At 39.2% G+C, this 17,391-nt stretch overlaps 1 protein-coding gene and 1 long non-coding RNA gene across 2 annotated transcripts; one reads left to right on the forward strand and one right to left on the reverse strand.

Moving 5' to 3' along the window:
- The first annotated feature begins 1,479 nt into the window (after positions 1-1,479).
- On the forward strand, positions 1,480-2,246 carry LOC142609586 (uncharacterized). Its single transcript, XR_012839634.1, has 2 exons — positions 1,480-1,941; positions 2,048-2,246. It is a non-coding gene; the product is annotated as an uncharacterized LOC142609586 (long non-coding RNA).
- A 2,719-nt stretch (positions 2,247-4,965) lies between these two features.
- LOC142611012 (uncharacterized) lies at positions 4,966-11,270 on the reverse strand. Its single transcript, XM_075783005.1, has 9 exons — positions 11,162-11,270; positions 10,992-11,047; positions 10,845-10,899; positions 10,675-10,766; positions 8,413-8,497; positions 8,054-8,254; positions 7,341-7,400; positions 5,985-6,064; positions 4,966-5,382 (listed from the first exon to the last, which is right to left on the reverse strand). Exons 3-9 carry the CDS (start codon positions 10,878-10,880, stop codon positions 5,331-5,333), a joined length of 606 nt encoding a protein of 201 aa, XP_075639120.1. The 5' UTR covers positions 10,881-10,899; positions 10,992-11,047; positions 11,162-11,270; the 3' UTR covers positions 4,966-5,330.
- Between the last annotated feature and the right edge of the window lie 6,121 nt (positions 11,271-17,391).

The following is a 17,391-nucleotide window of genomic DNA, read 5'->3' on the forward strand; positions in this document are numbered from 1 at the left end:
CTTGGAGAGAGGGGATGAATTTGTGCAAAGGGTTGACTTTTGCTAGTAAAGTGGAGGTGAAGCGCGTATTAACAATTTGTGCCCTCAAGGAAAACAAACAGTTTAAGATCACTAGGTCGACGAGGAAAAATTTTTGTGCGAAATGCGTGCATGAGTCATGCAAGTGGTATGTCTACGCAGTTATGAAGCCCGAGCTCCAAAATCTATGGATGGTCACCGTGTATGTGGGTCCTCACACGTGTATACCGACTGGGGTGCGAAATGATGGTAGAATGATGAGTTGTAATTTTATTGCAGCAGAAATCCATAACAAGTTACTTGAGGATCACACCACTCAAATTAAGCATCTCAGATCTCTGATAGAGGCGAAATATAATGGCCATAAGCCTTCTTACTACAAGGTATGGGATGCGAAACAAAAGGCGATTGCGCTTATGTTTGGAGATTGGGAAGAATCTTACCAAAGGCTGCAAAAGTTGCTAATGGCGTATATTGATCAGGACCCGACTACCCAGTTTTGCTATCGTGTCACACCCACCGATGAAGATCACACCGTATTGTTGCATTATGTGTTTTGGTCTTTCGGTCCATGCATATCGTGATTCAAATACCGCAAGCCGGTTATCGTATTGATGGGACCCATCTGTATGGTAAATATCGGGGAAAGTTGTTGGTCGCAATGGCAACCGATGCTAACAACAAGGTATTCCCTCTCGCCTTTGCTGTTGTGGATTGTGAGTCGGGGTCCGGTTGGAGGTGGTTTTTACGATGCCTCGGAGAAACGATTGGCCACCTGATACCCGACGACGGCATTTGCATAATTTCTGACCGACATCTCGGTATCAAAAACGCCATTGCAAACTGGCCTAGAAGGGATGATGGAAAAGCAGGGGTATTTCATAGATATTGTCTTCGACATGTTGCTAGCAACTTCAACACCCATTTTCAGAACTTGACTCTAAAGTCAGCGGCGTTGAAAGCGGGATATGCTAGTCAGGTAGTTAAATTTGCTACCATAATGGACTCCATTAAGCAGGTGGAAATTGAGGCCATTAGGAAGAAGAAGAAGGTGACGGGGAGGGATGGTAAGGAAAAGAATCAAGATTATCTTCCATACACATACCTAATGAGCGAGGATGTGGACATGTGGACCCAGTCATACGATGGTGGGAGACGTTTTGGAGCAATGACAACCAATATATCAGAGTGTTTCAATGGTGTGCTGAAAGGTGCACGGGGCCTTCCTATTGCCGCGTTGGTTGAGTTCACTTGGAGCAAACTTGTTCAATATTTCCACGACCGGCACAAAGAATACCATTATGAGTTGTCAGATGGTAAGAAATGGAGTGAATATGCCTTATCCACGTGGGATGGAAATAAGCGTAAATCTGAGAAACACTATCTCAAGCCATTTAGCAATGAAGAGCTGATATTTCAAGTAGTTACCCAACTCAAGTGTGTAGCGCAGGAGGGGGAAACCACAGTTACGAAGTTCGGTTACGGGAAAAAACATGCAGTTGTGGGAAATGGCAAAATATAGGGATCCCGTGTTCACATGCAATTAGAGTATGTGACTATTTACATATTGATTCGACCACGTATATTCACCCATGTTATGGTTTGAACCATGCCCTTAACACTTATGAGCATGCATTTGTGGTTCCTAAGTCACAGTCATTATGGAGGGATCCCATGGGGCCAAAGTGGTTGCCTAATCCGGCATTGTTGCGGGCCAAAGGTCGACCGGTGAAGTCACGAATAAGGAATGAGATGGATGGAGTGAGGAATAAGGATCAAGAACCGGGATGGCGGAGGGAGGACGCAGATTTGATAGAGAGTCAACCCAAGCAGACATGTGGACTGTGTCATGCTTCCGGGCATAACCGCAGAAAATGTCCGCAGTCCCGTGGTGCTTCCACAAGCGGCCATGTTCCACACTAGGTAGGTTGGCAAAAAGTTATGCATCGGTTAAATAATTGTTGTTCATTCGATGTTTACCTAATGTTTACTATCTTGTCTCCTAACGTAAATACTCTACGTTTTTCAGGCATCCTTCCATGGACGACGTTTTTGTCATGCGGACCGCTGATCTTAGGAAAAGTGACTACATTGTATTGGCTCTATGTGAACTTTTTCATTGTTGTTGAATGTACTTGTAATTCTCTATCCAATGTACCTCTATGAAGATTGTGATTTGAGTAGTATGGTTAGAATTGCAAATTAAGCGTGGTTGGACATGTTTAGAATGGTGATACATTGAGAATGACTTTTGTTGTGATTTGAGTGCATTTACATTGTAAAACAATGCCTGAAACAGAGCATTTTCTGCTGGGAAAAAAAAATTTGCCCAGTGAAAATCGAGTTTTAGAGACTCGAGTTCCACTGGGCAAATTTTTTTGAAACAGGGCATGCCTCTCTGCCTCTCTGCCTGAAATAGAGCATGCTGTTGGGGAAAAAAATTTGCCCAGTGAAAATCGAGTTTTAGAGACTCGAGTTCCACTGGGCAAATTTTTTTGAAACAGGGCATGCCTCTCTGCCTCTCTGCCTGAAACAGAGCATGCTGTTGGGGAAAAAAATTTGCCCAGTGGAACTCGAGTTTTAGAGACTCGAGTTCCTTTGGTATCTCGATTCTTTAAAATCGGTCCATTTGGTCTGATTTGGTCTAATTTGGTCTGATTTGGTCTATTTTGGTCTAATTTGGTCTAATTTGGTCTAACTTGGTCTGATTTGGTCTAATTTGGTCTCATTCGGTCTGATTTGGTCTGATTTGGTCTAATTTGGTCTGATTTGGTCTATTTTGGTCTAATTTGGTCTTATTTGGTCTAACTTGGTCTGATTTGGTCTGATTTGGTCTAATTTGGTCTCATTCGGTTTGATTTGGTCCATTCAGTCCACTTTGTTCCATTTTGGCCGGGAAGATCCATCTTTGTGTACTTACATATATAATTGGAGACAACAAGTTTAGGTTGAGAGCCCTTATTCAAAATCTAAATTTATTAAAACAAATTCTCGAGTTTGGGGGTCAGCTGTCCACCATTGCTACACTGATATTCATAGTGCTACATGTGCTGCTCAATAGCTCGGCACTGTTGAACCCTATCTAGTCATATCATTCACACTCACGTCAATACACAGATCTGCATCCTTTTGCAATGCACTGTTTTCAAGGATGCAGAAGACCCCTGAAAAGTTTATGATGCATTTAACACAACTCGGTATTGTCTTGTCAAGTTCATGTCAGATGAAACACAAGCATGCTAAATACTCTTCACATGAATACTGTTCAATTTGAATAGTCATGGCGTACACTGCAACTACGCCGTAATAAGAGAATCTCACTGTGACATTGGGAACATTTGAACAAAAAATTCGTGTAGTGGTTTTCCAGCCTGTATTGACATGACAAGCCTGAATATATTAAATTTTATTATTAAATACACAGTGGAATGAGGTTATAAATGTACCACAATTCTTTTCTTATTCCTACACCACTAACTTTGTAGGTTGAGTAAGCTATGAGTCGCAACGCCTCAACATCATCTCGTACACGTAGAAACAAGTTTCAATCTACTTCAACAAATGAATTATCACAAGTTCCAGCAGATCAACAACTACAAACATACACAGACCACTATGGAGGGAAATGGGTTGGAAAGAAGAGAGATTTCGTAAATATGCCAATATACACGTACGAGAGTCTTGGAAGCGTTGGCCACATCATGGTCGGCAAACCTACAAAACTAAGTACAGATACCACCGCAATGGAGTTCACCGTAGCAGAACCACCATGGTCAACCCTATACGAGAAGAGGTGTGAGTTGGAGGTGTATTGTCGATGGCACGGGTTACGAGTTCCTAAGGCACGCTCAGCCGAGTTACCTAGAGATGAGCCTGCCAACATACTTGCTCGCCTTGAACAAGAGAACAATCAAATGCAAAGGCGGTTAGACCGTTTTCATGCAGTCCAAAAAGCTAGGAAGCATCTAAAGTGGAAGGCGCAAGAGCGAGCCATAAAGTCTATTAATGAAATTACTGCGTTAGATGATGAAAGTGACATTTCAGACTTCTCAGATTCAAGCAATGATGACTTCCAAAAATTTCTACCTACGAACATTCAACGTTGTTGTTGATGTCTACACGTTTTGTGCAATACAAAATGTTGTTGATCGTGAGGGCAAATGATCCTATTGTACGTGCACCTTTTGCAAATCTAAAGATGAATTGTTCATTACTTTTGGCTAAGTTTATAGGAAATCACTTGCTCATTTTTTCCCTGTTGTTCGTTGTTGGTATGTTATGAAAAGATGTACTTGTATTAGTGTTTGCAAGAATTATAAGTGCTTGGTGAAAATTATGGTCTAAACTCAATATTCCGTGAGTAAAACTCGCTTTTCTAACGTAATACTGAATGTCATTATTTAAATTCTTTGGCAAATTCTTTGAAATCAATTCGTCCATCTCCATTGTCATCAAAGACTCTGATCATCCTTTGGCATTCCACTTCCAAAGGTTCCATGAGCCCCACTGAACAGATCTAACATTTGAAACAACTAAACCACCGAGCTTTTTTTCTCAAATCAAATAATTTCCTACACGTCACGCCTTAACTCTCTGCTTTTGTTTCTTTTTTTTCTTTTTCTTTTTCTTGTAAATTTTAAATAAGATACAAATTTTAACCTTAGTTGAAAATCCACCGAAATTATTGATTAATTATCAATTTATCTCAATTTTGTCTTCCGCAAGATTGTGATTATTAACCACAAATTGGCAATGCACCAAATGATAAAGTGGAAAAAACATCTCCAAAAGAAAAACCATTGCAGGCCAGTTAAGGCAATTTATACTATATAAGGAGTTTACAAATTATAAAAGTAAAAAATAAAATCTTTGTAACTAGTCTCTATAACCCAAACACCCCGCAGATAACTCATTGATGTCATCATGGAAATTTAACCAAATGTGAGATTATCAACCAAGAGCTTTGTGGCTCAATGAATATGCTCGGTCTCTTTTACGAGGAGAACCTAGATTTGAATCCCCCTTTCCCTCACTTGTTTTAAGCAAACTAAAAAAAAAGTGAGATCAGCAATTGAACAAAATTTCAAACCACAAACCATATAAAATCTAGAAGGGCAAGCACCTGCTTCTCCCTTCTTGTTGAAGTTATGTGATGAGAGGAAACACTAGTTGGAAAATTATTTTGTGATGTCAAGTATTCTAAAATCTGACTCAGGACACTTTTTGAGACATTAGCTCTTTCACATGCAACATAACATGCTATAAACTCAAACATATGGCCTATGTCCTTCTTAGAAGGCCATTCTGTGAGCTTAGGCTGCTCCATCTACTTGGATGTCTGTTGCAACTTCTCCACTGGTAGGCCTGTAAAATTTCAATGCAAAACCATTCCATCAAACAGCATAAAGCGAGAAGGGACCAAAAATGCAAGTAATAAATGGACAGAAATTAGACAAAGGGACTAAATTATTACATTTTAAAATTTGAAAGACCAAAATCGAACCTATATTTAAGGGACTAAAAATGCAATTTACCCCGTAAATATTTACAACCCCACCAAGTGGAAGCCATAAATAAATCATATATTGATGATCTGGCAAATTTATCCCATTCTAAAGTGCATCTAAAAAGTGGCTGGAAAGAATTTTTTGAAGCCAGATTCTCACAAGTGCTAGTCCTGCTTTATCATACATTTATATTATTTTGAGGCCCCGTTTCCCTTTTTCTCCCCACTTTTTATTTTCTACTGCACCCTCTACATCGTCATCATTAATGAATTATTTATCTCATGTTAAATGCAATACACAACAAACACATGAAACAATGAAACATAGAAGAAAGTGTCATAGGAAAAAAAAAAAAAAAAGACTGCATAGTTGGAAAGTTTAGTCAGATACAATTACCCAGCACAATAAAGTTGAGAAACTAAAAACACAGCCACTAGTGCTAAAGATAAATTGACAAACCTTTTGAGCCAACGTGATTCTAGAGCCTCCCCAAACCTCTGCTTCACTAGAGCTCCACTGCGACAGTCTGATGCACTTAGCTAACAAAGCAACAGATAAGACACATTTAACTTTCACTTGAAAGGCTGTTTCCATAAAGTTAAACTATACAACAAGTTATTGAATTGACTTTTAACAGTATGTTAAAATGGTTCAAATTGTTGATAGCAGTAGTGGGATATACCCCTAGCTATATCAAACAGCAACAAAGAAGACAATTCTGCTTTCTGTATGTAGCATACTTGTTGCTGAAGTTCAGGTAATAAGAAGAATCAATAAGTAGATCAGAAGTGAAAGCAAAACTGCTACTTTTGCTATCCTTGGGAATAAGGCAAAACAAACCATTTCTCATAGCACTGATGTAGTGAATAGAAACACTTCTACTGATAAACACAATAACTCCAAAATGACTAACTGAAATTTTTTGTGCTTTGCATTCATACACAACAATCAGGGGGGTAGTCAGTTATTTAGAGGGGAAACTAGAGCTTAAATTTATTGCAAATTGGATTCAATGGCAAGCATCTTTGCCCACAGTTTCTGCAACCTACCAACACCATATAGATATTTTTTCAAGAATCTAAAGATGATGTCTGAAAATCCCAAACCAAAAAGGATTTGTTGGGTTTAACCGTTAAAAAGCAGTTTCAACCAATCCTATAATTAATTGATTCAAGTAATAAGTAATAACTTGCAGCCAATCTCTGAATCCAACCAACCCAACTGTTTCTAACCAACTCATGTGAAACCAGCCTATCAACTTAATAATTGCTTTGGTCTGGCATTGGTTAGGATATATTCAACCCAACTTCAGGTTGGTGTCAAAATCCACCCCAAGACTGACCAACACAAAATGTGCAGAATCCAAAATATTGCAGTGTGCCACAACATGCATTAGGCCATACCCAGTGCACAAAATCCCACTTTTGTGGATATGGGAAAGGTGGTAGGCAGCCTCTTCCCCCCCCCCCCCCCCCCACTTTTGGTTTTTTGGGAGAGGCCGATTCCCATTCTCCTATCGCTTGAATGGAAGGCACTTGCCCTCACACTACAACATGCATAGTATTAAATGAAAACAGGGGAACTTGAGTGCATTAGAAGGATTAAAAAAAAAAAGGGAAATGCATCCCAGCTTATGTGCATGTTAGCTTATGTCATATCAATGGCTATATTAATTTTTAACCATGCATCCCATCATCTTGAGCTTCCTATTCATGATTATATGCATATTAGGATACATAAAATCAATCAGTGAAACCATCGAATCTGGAATAGTCAATACAGTTCAAAAAAAAATTGTGCAATTTCAGGTGATACCTCCAAAATCTCAAACCCTTGCTCTTGCGCACAAGCATAGATAGCTGCAAATTTCCCACACTGCAACACAAGAAACAAACCTTTTAACCACCAGTATAAACAAAAAGCATTTGCTATGAAAACATTGAGTTTGAGAACATTTATGCCATATGGAAAATAAACGAATGAGTTTCAAGTTTCATTAACAGATGATTTCACTTAACAATGAAGGAACTCAAACATATTACCCCAACATAAAGCAGACAAAGACTGATGAGAAAAGGCCAACAAAGAGTCAAATCTAACAGTAAAGTATATTGGCACAAGCATTGTACAAAACCTCTTATCTGTGGAATAAGATCCCCTCCCATTGAATCCTTCAATTTCCTCCTATTTTTATTTAGGTGTAAGACATGTAGCATTTAAAAATCAAATAAATGCCGTGTGTCTCAAACCAGGCTAAAATTGGGAGGGAATTGGAGGATTGCATTGGAGGAGATCCTTTCCCTATAGGCAGGATAGTGCACACTAACTTAATTACCAAAGTTTGATTTTCTACTCATCTACATGCACCTCCAAGGAAAATCGGTTAGAAATTCTAGAATAGATTTCCTTCCAATGATTCCTAAAAAGAAGAAAACAGACCAACACACATATTGGCTTCCACCAAAGACAAACTCCTCTAATTAAAACAAACAGAAGGTGCAGCTAAAAAAATATATATTTGGATATACCCCAACTAGTCCTGTAACTAAGAGAACGTTCTTTAGACCAGGTTCTTCATCTATGTCTTCTGAATCAGAACACCTATAATCATCATCTTGCATGTCACATTGATCACCATCAGTTCGAACTTTGCTGATTTGGAAACCTCTTTCATGCCACATATGTAGCCAATCACTCAAAAACTTGACAGATTCATCATTACCACATACCTGTAGGACACCAGAATAACAGAAGTCTGAAAAGTAAATGTACATCATCTCCAATGAGGAACAGGACAAAGTGGAAAAGGTGTCAATCTACTTAGGTAAATAAATAATTGAAACACACAACATCAATGCAAAGGAGAGACTGATACAACGTATCTGACCTCAGTAGCCTTCTTTGGTTTGTACTTATATGTCCATAAGCAATTCTCAAGCTGATTATCAGGACTTGCAGAGTATGACATCATACTGCAATATCAGCATAAATGAAAGAGATATCAATATCTAGTATTCCAACTGAGAATCATGCATAAATGATTTAAAAACTAGTGATAAGTGTCACAAACAGTATAGTTATAACTCAGTGAAAGAAAAGGAAGATGGGAAAAGTGGCAGAAATGCTTGTCTGATATTATACACAAAAATAATTGAATTGGGAACTAAGTATGATTAACTTTTTTTATTTAGAAGTAACTAAGTATGATTAACTTATGTGATGGCTTGACAAATGCATCCATGTTTGATATTTCAACAAAATTGTTTACCGCCAAGACAGTATGGGTTCAAAGACGGTTAAAGAACACAGATCATAAATATCCAACTCCAAAGGATAATCCACTTTCTGAAACAGCAGTGAACAAATTTTAAGAAACATGAACACTGTAAAACTTCTCACCAAGATAAAGAGTGGTGAATTCTAATGAAAGAAGGCAAGACACAGCATGAACTGTGTACTCTCATATTTGACCCCCACAAGGTTATTGACTGAACCAATGAGTACTCATGTTAGTGGGGATCATTTAAAAGAAGGGCTAGGTCAATGAAGTGTGAGGTGTACATCTAGAGTCTTGAGAACCCCATATTTTACAATAAACTTAAATGGGGCCATGTAGAGAATGGTAGTAGGAAACTTGGTGCGGACACGAGATATAGGCCCCCAATTATACACACATATGGGAGGAAGAACAAAAAGAAGACGGCCCAACCTGTGGCCTTATGGATGGAGCCTATTAGTTATTGGGCTTGAGATTAAGCAAGCCCGAACATTTAATAATTAGGGTTTTGTGTTGTTAGGGTTTTATGTTGTAGCTATTTAAACACTTTTTTGATTATTGTAACACAGCTTTGGAGAAATATAAAAAAAAAACGTTTGCTTTCTTTTTACACTGGTGCCGACTCCAGTCCCTTAGGTGCTGACTCCTAGGGTTTGTTCTATCATTTTTCTGCCCTATTATTATATTGTGGTTGTCCTACGTCAAAACTGATACACAAAAACTGTATAAACAGAAGGAACAAATTGATTTCCACTGGAGCTCAAATAACATTTTTGAGTTAGAAAATTCAACTCTGCATCAAGGGCAAATAAGTAACTAAATTTTATAGATGTCCCCAGTATAATCCCAAGTAGCACTAGGATTAGGCAGTAGGGATAAAAATTTGGGTATGAGTTGTCAAACCTAGGAGAGGAATACCGGAAAAGTACATAATGTGACAGGCTCCGATACAGTTCACATAAGTTCATTTTTAAATGTTGCTCCAACCATCCAGCGGTCACACAATCCAGCAACCCCAAACAGAAAAATCAATTCCCAAATTCATCACCCAACCCACAAATTAACAAACAAACCCATAACTGGCCACCCATTAAAGCCACCAAGCCCAAAAAGCTTTAAAAAAAAAACCCCTAAAATCATTTTCGCCAATTGTGCCCAAAATCACAGATCCTTTGAGCACTGTCACTCAGCAATGCTAAATTTCCACTTAAATGAAGAGGCAGTAAGCAAGAGAGATAGATAGTTAATAAAAGAAATTATTCAGCAAATATTGGTGTGGAGGTCATTTGGAGCACAGTCAGAACTTTGACTTGACAAACCAACTTACTCAAGGAGGAAATAGAGAGAAAATTATGCAAAAAGTAGGAGGGCACTTGATAATGGCAGTAGCTGAGACCCAGGATAATGAAAGCAGAGAGGCAAAGTTCAAAAGAGTTTGGGTTGTTTTCACCACTTTGATCCAGGGAGGAGAAATAGAGGGGAGGCGCTAATTTTTTTGTTGTTGAAGATATGTGAAAAAAGGAAGTAGATAAGGAAGGAAGAAATAGGTTTGGGAGAAAGATCAAGCCTGCCATAAACAAGACTAAGAAGATACAAAGATCCTTCCACCCTGCTCTCTACCTAACAAAAGGTATCATAAGCATGTTGGCATAAGTCCAAGTACAAAATTCTATAACTACCAATGATTCAAGATAGTCTGATGGGCACACATTATCCTAAGTCATCAAGGCATCTACAGAGTTAACAAATAGAAAAAACAAGTAAGAAATAAAATAAATGAAAAATGCATTGTATATGAAACCTATGACACATAACTAAGGATAATTTGAACTTTAAAAGGGAGCTCAGGCAAAACATAAGTAAATAATATACCTCCTCATAATCATAATCACGGTCACTTTCTTCCCAAGGATAACGTGGTTGTAGTGATATTCCTTGTCCTTCTTCATCCTCACCAATGTGATCTAAAAGGAAAACATACGATTTCTAGTGTGAAAACATTTTCAAAACATAATTCAAAGACTATACATGCATCAAATTACCATCCAAATCTTCCGCAGCATCCCCACTCTCATCATTTAAGGAACTGGCTTCAACCTACAATCACACCAACCATCAAATTTTATTACTGCTGCCGACATATAAATACACACACACATTTGTTCATTGTAGGTACCAAGACCACTTACTGGCTTCTTCTTCTTCTTTTTCAAACCAGAGAACGTACTTTCCAGCCCATCAGAAACTACAAATGAGGAAAATATCAAGCCTCTAGCTATCTAATGCATGCAATGGCATTATAACATAAAATTAAAGGAAGAACAACATCAGATAATTAAAATTCATTCAATTCAGATACCTGACAAGTTTTCAGTCTTCTCAGCTAAACTGTCCACAGAATCATCAGCAGAGTCCTGGATTACAACCTTCTTCTTCTTCTTCTTTTTAGTGGGATCAAATGGGGCAATCTGCAGCCATGTTTCAACATAAATAAATGCCTCAAGAGGCTGCTTTATGAGGTTTGTACAAATAGCCTTAAGTAGACCTTTCAGACATGAGAATATTTACAACTCTAGACCTTCGCCAAACACTCAAAAGTCTCAGAATTGACATAATCATTCAGTTCAAGATCCATTTATACAGTTCACATAAGTTCTATTTTATTTATATTTTGGAGTAATTGGAATGGTCCTTGAAGTTCTACCCTTTTTTTTTTATTACAATACTAAAATTCAGAGAAAAAAAAATTGGTCTTTTACAGATGCATACCCCAACTCTTTTCATAAACAGGATATCTTTATTTAAAAATTAAAGAAGTAATTGGCCAGCAAAAACTGCAGGGAACTTATTCTCATACATTTACCAATCAGTCATATTGTCAAGACTACATAAAAATTTGCCATTTTCAACGCAGGAACAAGCAGTGACAAATTAGTTCAGCGCAGTATATTTTATTCCATATTGTCTGTAGTTACTACTTACTCATTTATAATTTAACTAATTCTTGCCCAAGGACTCTTGGCCTAGTGGTGCTTTCAACCTGATATTCAACTAAATACCTCTCAACAACTGCATCTCAGCCAATGGTTGACAGATAGCCATCTCATTAGAATGAATTCATCAATACAAAATGTGCAGCTAACCTGTTTAATAGAATGATAAACAGACCTTAGGGCATGGAATATCATAAGCATATCTTTACCCAACATACCTATGATTGTACATGGTAAGGGTTCACCAAATGTCCACCTACACAGGCATAACTGAAAAAATTGCAATATGTTTTTTCATCTTTCTCACCAACAAATAATAGTAATGAAGCAGAAATAAACCTGAATAACAAGGGACTGCTGAGCAAGTAATTCTGGTCTCGGCCTCCTATAAGCTATTAAGACATTTGAATCATAGAGCCCCTTGTCTAATGATACATCAAGCTTCTCACTTCCACCAAATAAGTTCGGATGTTTGATGTAAAGACTGCAATAAACAAACTGAACCCTTTATTTCGACAATGCCATAGTTCTCCATATGGTTAGAGAGCTAAGTAAAAGAAGTTAAATTCCTAATTTCAAATTTCACATTTTTTTGATTACCAGAAAAACATAAAAAGAAAACCAGCTAAAAACAAAGCCAAATTTTGATTTCAACAAAGTTGAGTGAAGCTTTTTATTCCCTTACGCCAAACAAGTGAGGAAAAACAAAGTTTCAACTTTTATATATCTTTTCCCTTCATTTATCATCTCTTTTAAAATTTAATGAACCCATATAAATCCAAAAAACAAGAAAGCACCATCTAGAGAATGTTGACCCAAACCCAAAATAACAAAAATCAGAACCTTACCTTCCAATTACCAGAGAAAGAGGACTGCCGGTGCTCCTGTTAGAAGGAATTAGAGTGAGAGAGAGAGAGAGAGAAATCAATTACTGGGTAAGAAAGAAAAAGATAAACAAAGCATGAATTGAGCAAGAACTTGAAAGGAGTAAGCATCAAAGAAGCACATAGCTTGTGAGTGAGGTCAACATTTACATCAATCTTGGCTGTCACACACACACACACCCCACAAAATCAAAACGGGCACATTACTCATCATAAACACTGGTTTAGAAATCAACTGCAACCATATATTTACTGAGAAACCAGCCAATGACCACTAAACACACATCATGATCATGATTTCCTATACCATAAAGAGGACATTATTATTTTATAATAAATTTAAACCAATGAAAGGGGCTCAAAATCTTACCAAAAATGTGTTAAAATTAAAAATTAGGCAGTCTCCATCAGCTGTGCTAAGGGTTCAAGAGCCTGTCCACCAATTGCAGGAAAAAGAAAGCATTAAAACTTCATGGTTTACATCACGAGACTTTGATTGACCAGCAGGAGTTCCTGCCAATTTACTGCATTTACATCCCGAGACTTAGACATTACCTCTGTAACAAACCTCTTTTTCAAGGTTCACCAATTTTGCGTTTTTTAACCCTCGTGTAATGTTTGGGCGGGGGAGGAGGCTGCGGGGCATCATCCTTAGGCTCATCATCGTGCTGCAAAGACATTAGATGCATACAATCAATATTTGGTGAAATGATAAGGTGTGTGAACTGCAAAATAGGCCTATACATCGTAATTAATGGTATCGTACCATAGAGCTGCCTTTGTGTCCTATTTTGTGTCCACCTGTCCCACAAGTGGGAGCTCTTCTAGTACGTTGCGGTCGACCTCGTGGGGGTGAGGGCTGATGAAGGGGATGCTCGTCCGGTACATCAGTATCTGGCTGAAGAGTGTCAATCCCAACTGGAGGTCCTAGAGGGTCAGATGAGGATGAGGTAGGTGGGTAATGATGCTCGTGTACGGAGCCAGAGTGGGGATCATTGTCATGGGTTCAGTACGGGGTGGGTCTATGGGCAAAGTGGGTGCACTGGAGCTGGTGGATGGGTTTGAGGGTGTCTCGGGGTGCATAGGAGGGGTCAACTGAGAATGAATACCGAGATCGAAACTGGGATGTGAAGGTGGGGTGGGTGAAGGGACCTCGGGCTGAGGAGATGCATCTACCATGGGTGGAGGGACCTCAAGCTGGAGAGATGCGTGCGGGATGGGTGCAGGTATCTCAGGACTACTTACAACCCGAGCAGTTGTTGCACACTGACCACGGCCCCTAGCTGCACTTGTCCTTTGGCTTGCTGTAGCAGGCCGACCATGGCCCCTAGTTGCGCTTGTGCTTGGGCTTGCTGTAGCAGGCCCACCACGGCCCCTAGCTGCAGTAGCACGGGTCGGTGTACGTATAGGTGCTGCGCTTGTGCTTGGGGTTGCAATATCTGCTGATTCAGTCTCATGCCCATTGTTTGCCTCTCCATTTGGTGCAGGACCACCACCAAGCCCAACCATATCATTTAGGACGCGTCGGACATGGTTGTGGGCTCGGCTGCCTACAGGAAGCATCTCCAACAGCGCTAAATGGATTTCAATCTGAAACCGAGAAAGAACCAGTACAATTAGATTTGAGACATTTACGTATCAATTGTAGAATGGATAATATAGTACTTATTAATCTACCTAAACACTCAACTAAGATATATCTAATTAGAACACATTACCGATATATCTAATTTTGCGTTGTTGCGGTCGACATACTTTCGAGTAACTGGACGGTACCAGCGGTAATAGTCATGATCGCGAGGCATCTCACCAGTCTGAGGAGGTGCATGGCAAAGTCGTTGTCGTCTCTCATCCCATGTAAGGATATACGGTCCATGCTCCTCCCTCCAATTCTTCTCCACCTTCCCACGCAAGTCTATTCTATGCAGTCTTTCATCGTACACAACATGGTCGGGTCGCTCTTGCGCCAACCCAAACTGACGAAGGACACGATCTGGGTGGTGTATCTCTACTATGCAAAAACACACAAGTGGCACCCTTGCCGTCCATGTATCCCTCCCTGCAACGCAAAAGTCAGGAAGGTGGCCGAAGTCTGCCTCGTATGGCTGCCACACAATCTACAATAGAAACAAAAAACAATTATCATAACATCAAGTTTATTAAAACAAGGGAGAATACATAGATAAAGGGAAAAACAAAAATTAAAACAGAAGATGTGTTAAAGGATTAAACAATCATATTCTTAAGGAAAATTAACATAACCAAACAGAATTTTTGTTTGTCATACTTGGTCCGGTTGAATTCTAACTAATTGCTTGCGATAGTGGATCAAGGCCATGCCGGATGGCCTACTCTTCGAGCTTGGCACCCGTACCCACCTACAGTTAGAAGCGAATAACATAAGATAAGATAATACCCATGTTATAGTTACTAAGAAGAGTACATTGCACACACAATATTAGAAAAATACTTACTTAAATGCAAGTAGAGCATATGGCCATGGGCCATAATCACATCCAGGTGGGGGCTCTATCCTCGGGCACAAGAATGGCAACCTTGCCCATGCCCAATACTGGACCAATGTGCACGCCCCACCAATCTGTGATGCCCCTTTCTCGCTTGCCCGACACAACTCTCTGTACAACCAGGCCAAGCAACCACTACCCCAACTATACTGTGGCGGATCACGAAGGTCACGCAGGAACGCCAAGAACATCAAATGCACCCTATCTCCCGACTTGTCCATGAAAAGCTTATCCCCTAGCAGCGCTAAAATGTAGCACCGAGCATACTGGTGTATCTGCATCTCCGTTGCGTCATGAGGCAGTGGCACTGCAGTGGCGTGAACAAGGCGGCTGATGAGAATTCTTTGCCCCACCAAAGTTTTGTTGTCATTCGCCGGAGTAAAACCAAGCAACTCCATGCACAGATCTCGCCAATCCCCATCCACCACAGCAGTCGGCCCAACCAAGACCTCACCGTCTATAGGAAGTCCGAAAATGACCTCCACATCTTGTAGGGTGATTGACATCTCACCATGTGGAAGATGGAACGTATGCGTCTCCGGCCGCCATCGCTCAACTAGGGCCGAAATTAGGCAATGATCTATCTCTCTGGAAGGGGCCCTAAACAATCCTTCCAGCCTTAGCAACTTGATAATGTCAATCACCCAATTATCTTCCATCTGAATGCTTGCCATCTCCTTAGTGCGACCACGGCACGTAAGTGGGCCCGGGTCCTGCAAAATCCATAAAAATTATAGCGGTTATTACAACTACAAACTGTGTTTTGAAAGAACTTGCTAACTAAAAGTCCAAGACAACGTAAAAATTAAAGCGATTGTTAGAACTAGATATTTCACCTCGCCATTCCAAATGTCCTCTGATCGATGATATCGTTGTCGCGTCAACAATGACTCGTCAAGTGGACCAGGGTGCAAGATCTGTGGCTCGTCATCAATCCGAGGCTACATACTGCAAACATTTAGAAGGTATCAAAACTCAAAAGCCCCAATTTTTTAAAAAAAAATTCGTAATTATAACCCAAGAACAAAAATAAAAGCACAAATGATTAATTAGCATAACCTTCTAAATTTGCATAACCTGTTGCAGCCGAGGCAAAGAAAGAGGAAAAGGTGGAAGAGAAAGAGGAATCAGATGATGTAAGCATTCTACAACAAAATTTAATAACCTTGATTAATTAGCATAACCTTCTAAATTTAGTTGTTGGATTTGGTTTCTTCTTCCCTTCCAACCAAATAAATATTCCGAACCTCTCAATTCAGAGCTTAGTGAAGTCAGATATGATATTGTTTCCAAATGAGGATGGTATCATGCAAAACTCTATGTTTGTTGTGGGATGCGTTTTGAACGTTTTATTTGTTTTTGCCTTCGCACCACGGTTTTTATACGCATAAAAACTAAGTTGGAGACACGTAAGCTATGACAGTCGCTGCTTCAATTCCTTTATAAATACCCCCAATCAACTCATCACAGCTCTTACAGAATCTCACATTGCTCCCAACTCCGGAGAAGAAGAAAGAAAGTCGGATTTGGCCTATGCAACTTCTTTCTTCTTCTCATTCTTTTTGCTTCTCTTCCTTCTTTCTCTATTCTTGTTATAGCCATTGAGTTTTAATGGCTCAATTAACAACATTACTGATGTCCCTATTAACCCTTTTTCTATCAACACCAGGTAAATAGCTTAGAAACTAATAACAAATCAACAACAATTGCTTTTTATAAACAAAAATGGGCAGGGGCGATATTCCACCAGACACGACCATTGACCATAGTAGCATTCTAACATTAAAACATGCCAAATTCTAACAAAGTTATATTTTCTTTTCTGTTCAATTACAGGAGTGATTTCAACGACTTTTACCATATTAAACAAGTGGTTTTAATTCCTAATCCTTATATTTTTTTAATACCTCAATAGAAATATTTCATGGAGATAGATTTGAATATTACCCAGAAACCAACAAAAACAGAATATGCCAGCAACCCAAATTCGTTTTTTCACATGCTAATAAGTAAAACAGATAATTCGTTACTCTTTTAATATCTTCTTTAAGGTTTAGCTTTGCCATGGATGATGGAAGCACACCATCAAGATCCTGCCTTCAAGAAAGCTATAACAAATGGATAATTTAAGGTAAAAGATTGAATGTGTTTTGATTATTTGGAATCCCACCAGTATTTTTTAAGCCA

Source organism: Castanea sativa, chromosome 9 (genome assembly GCF_040712315.1).
Source record: "Castanea sativa cultivar Marrone di Chiusa Pesio chromosome 9, ASM4071231v1".
NCBI classification, from domain to species: domain Eukaryota; kingdom Viridiplantae; phylum Streptophyta; class Magnoliopsida; order Fagales; family Fagaceae; genus Castanea; species Castanea sativa.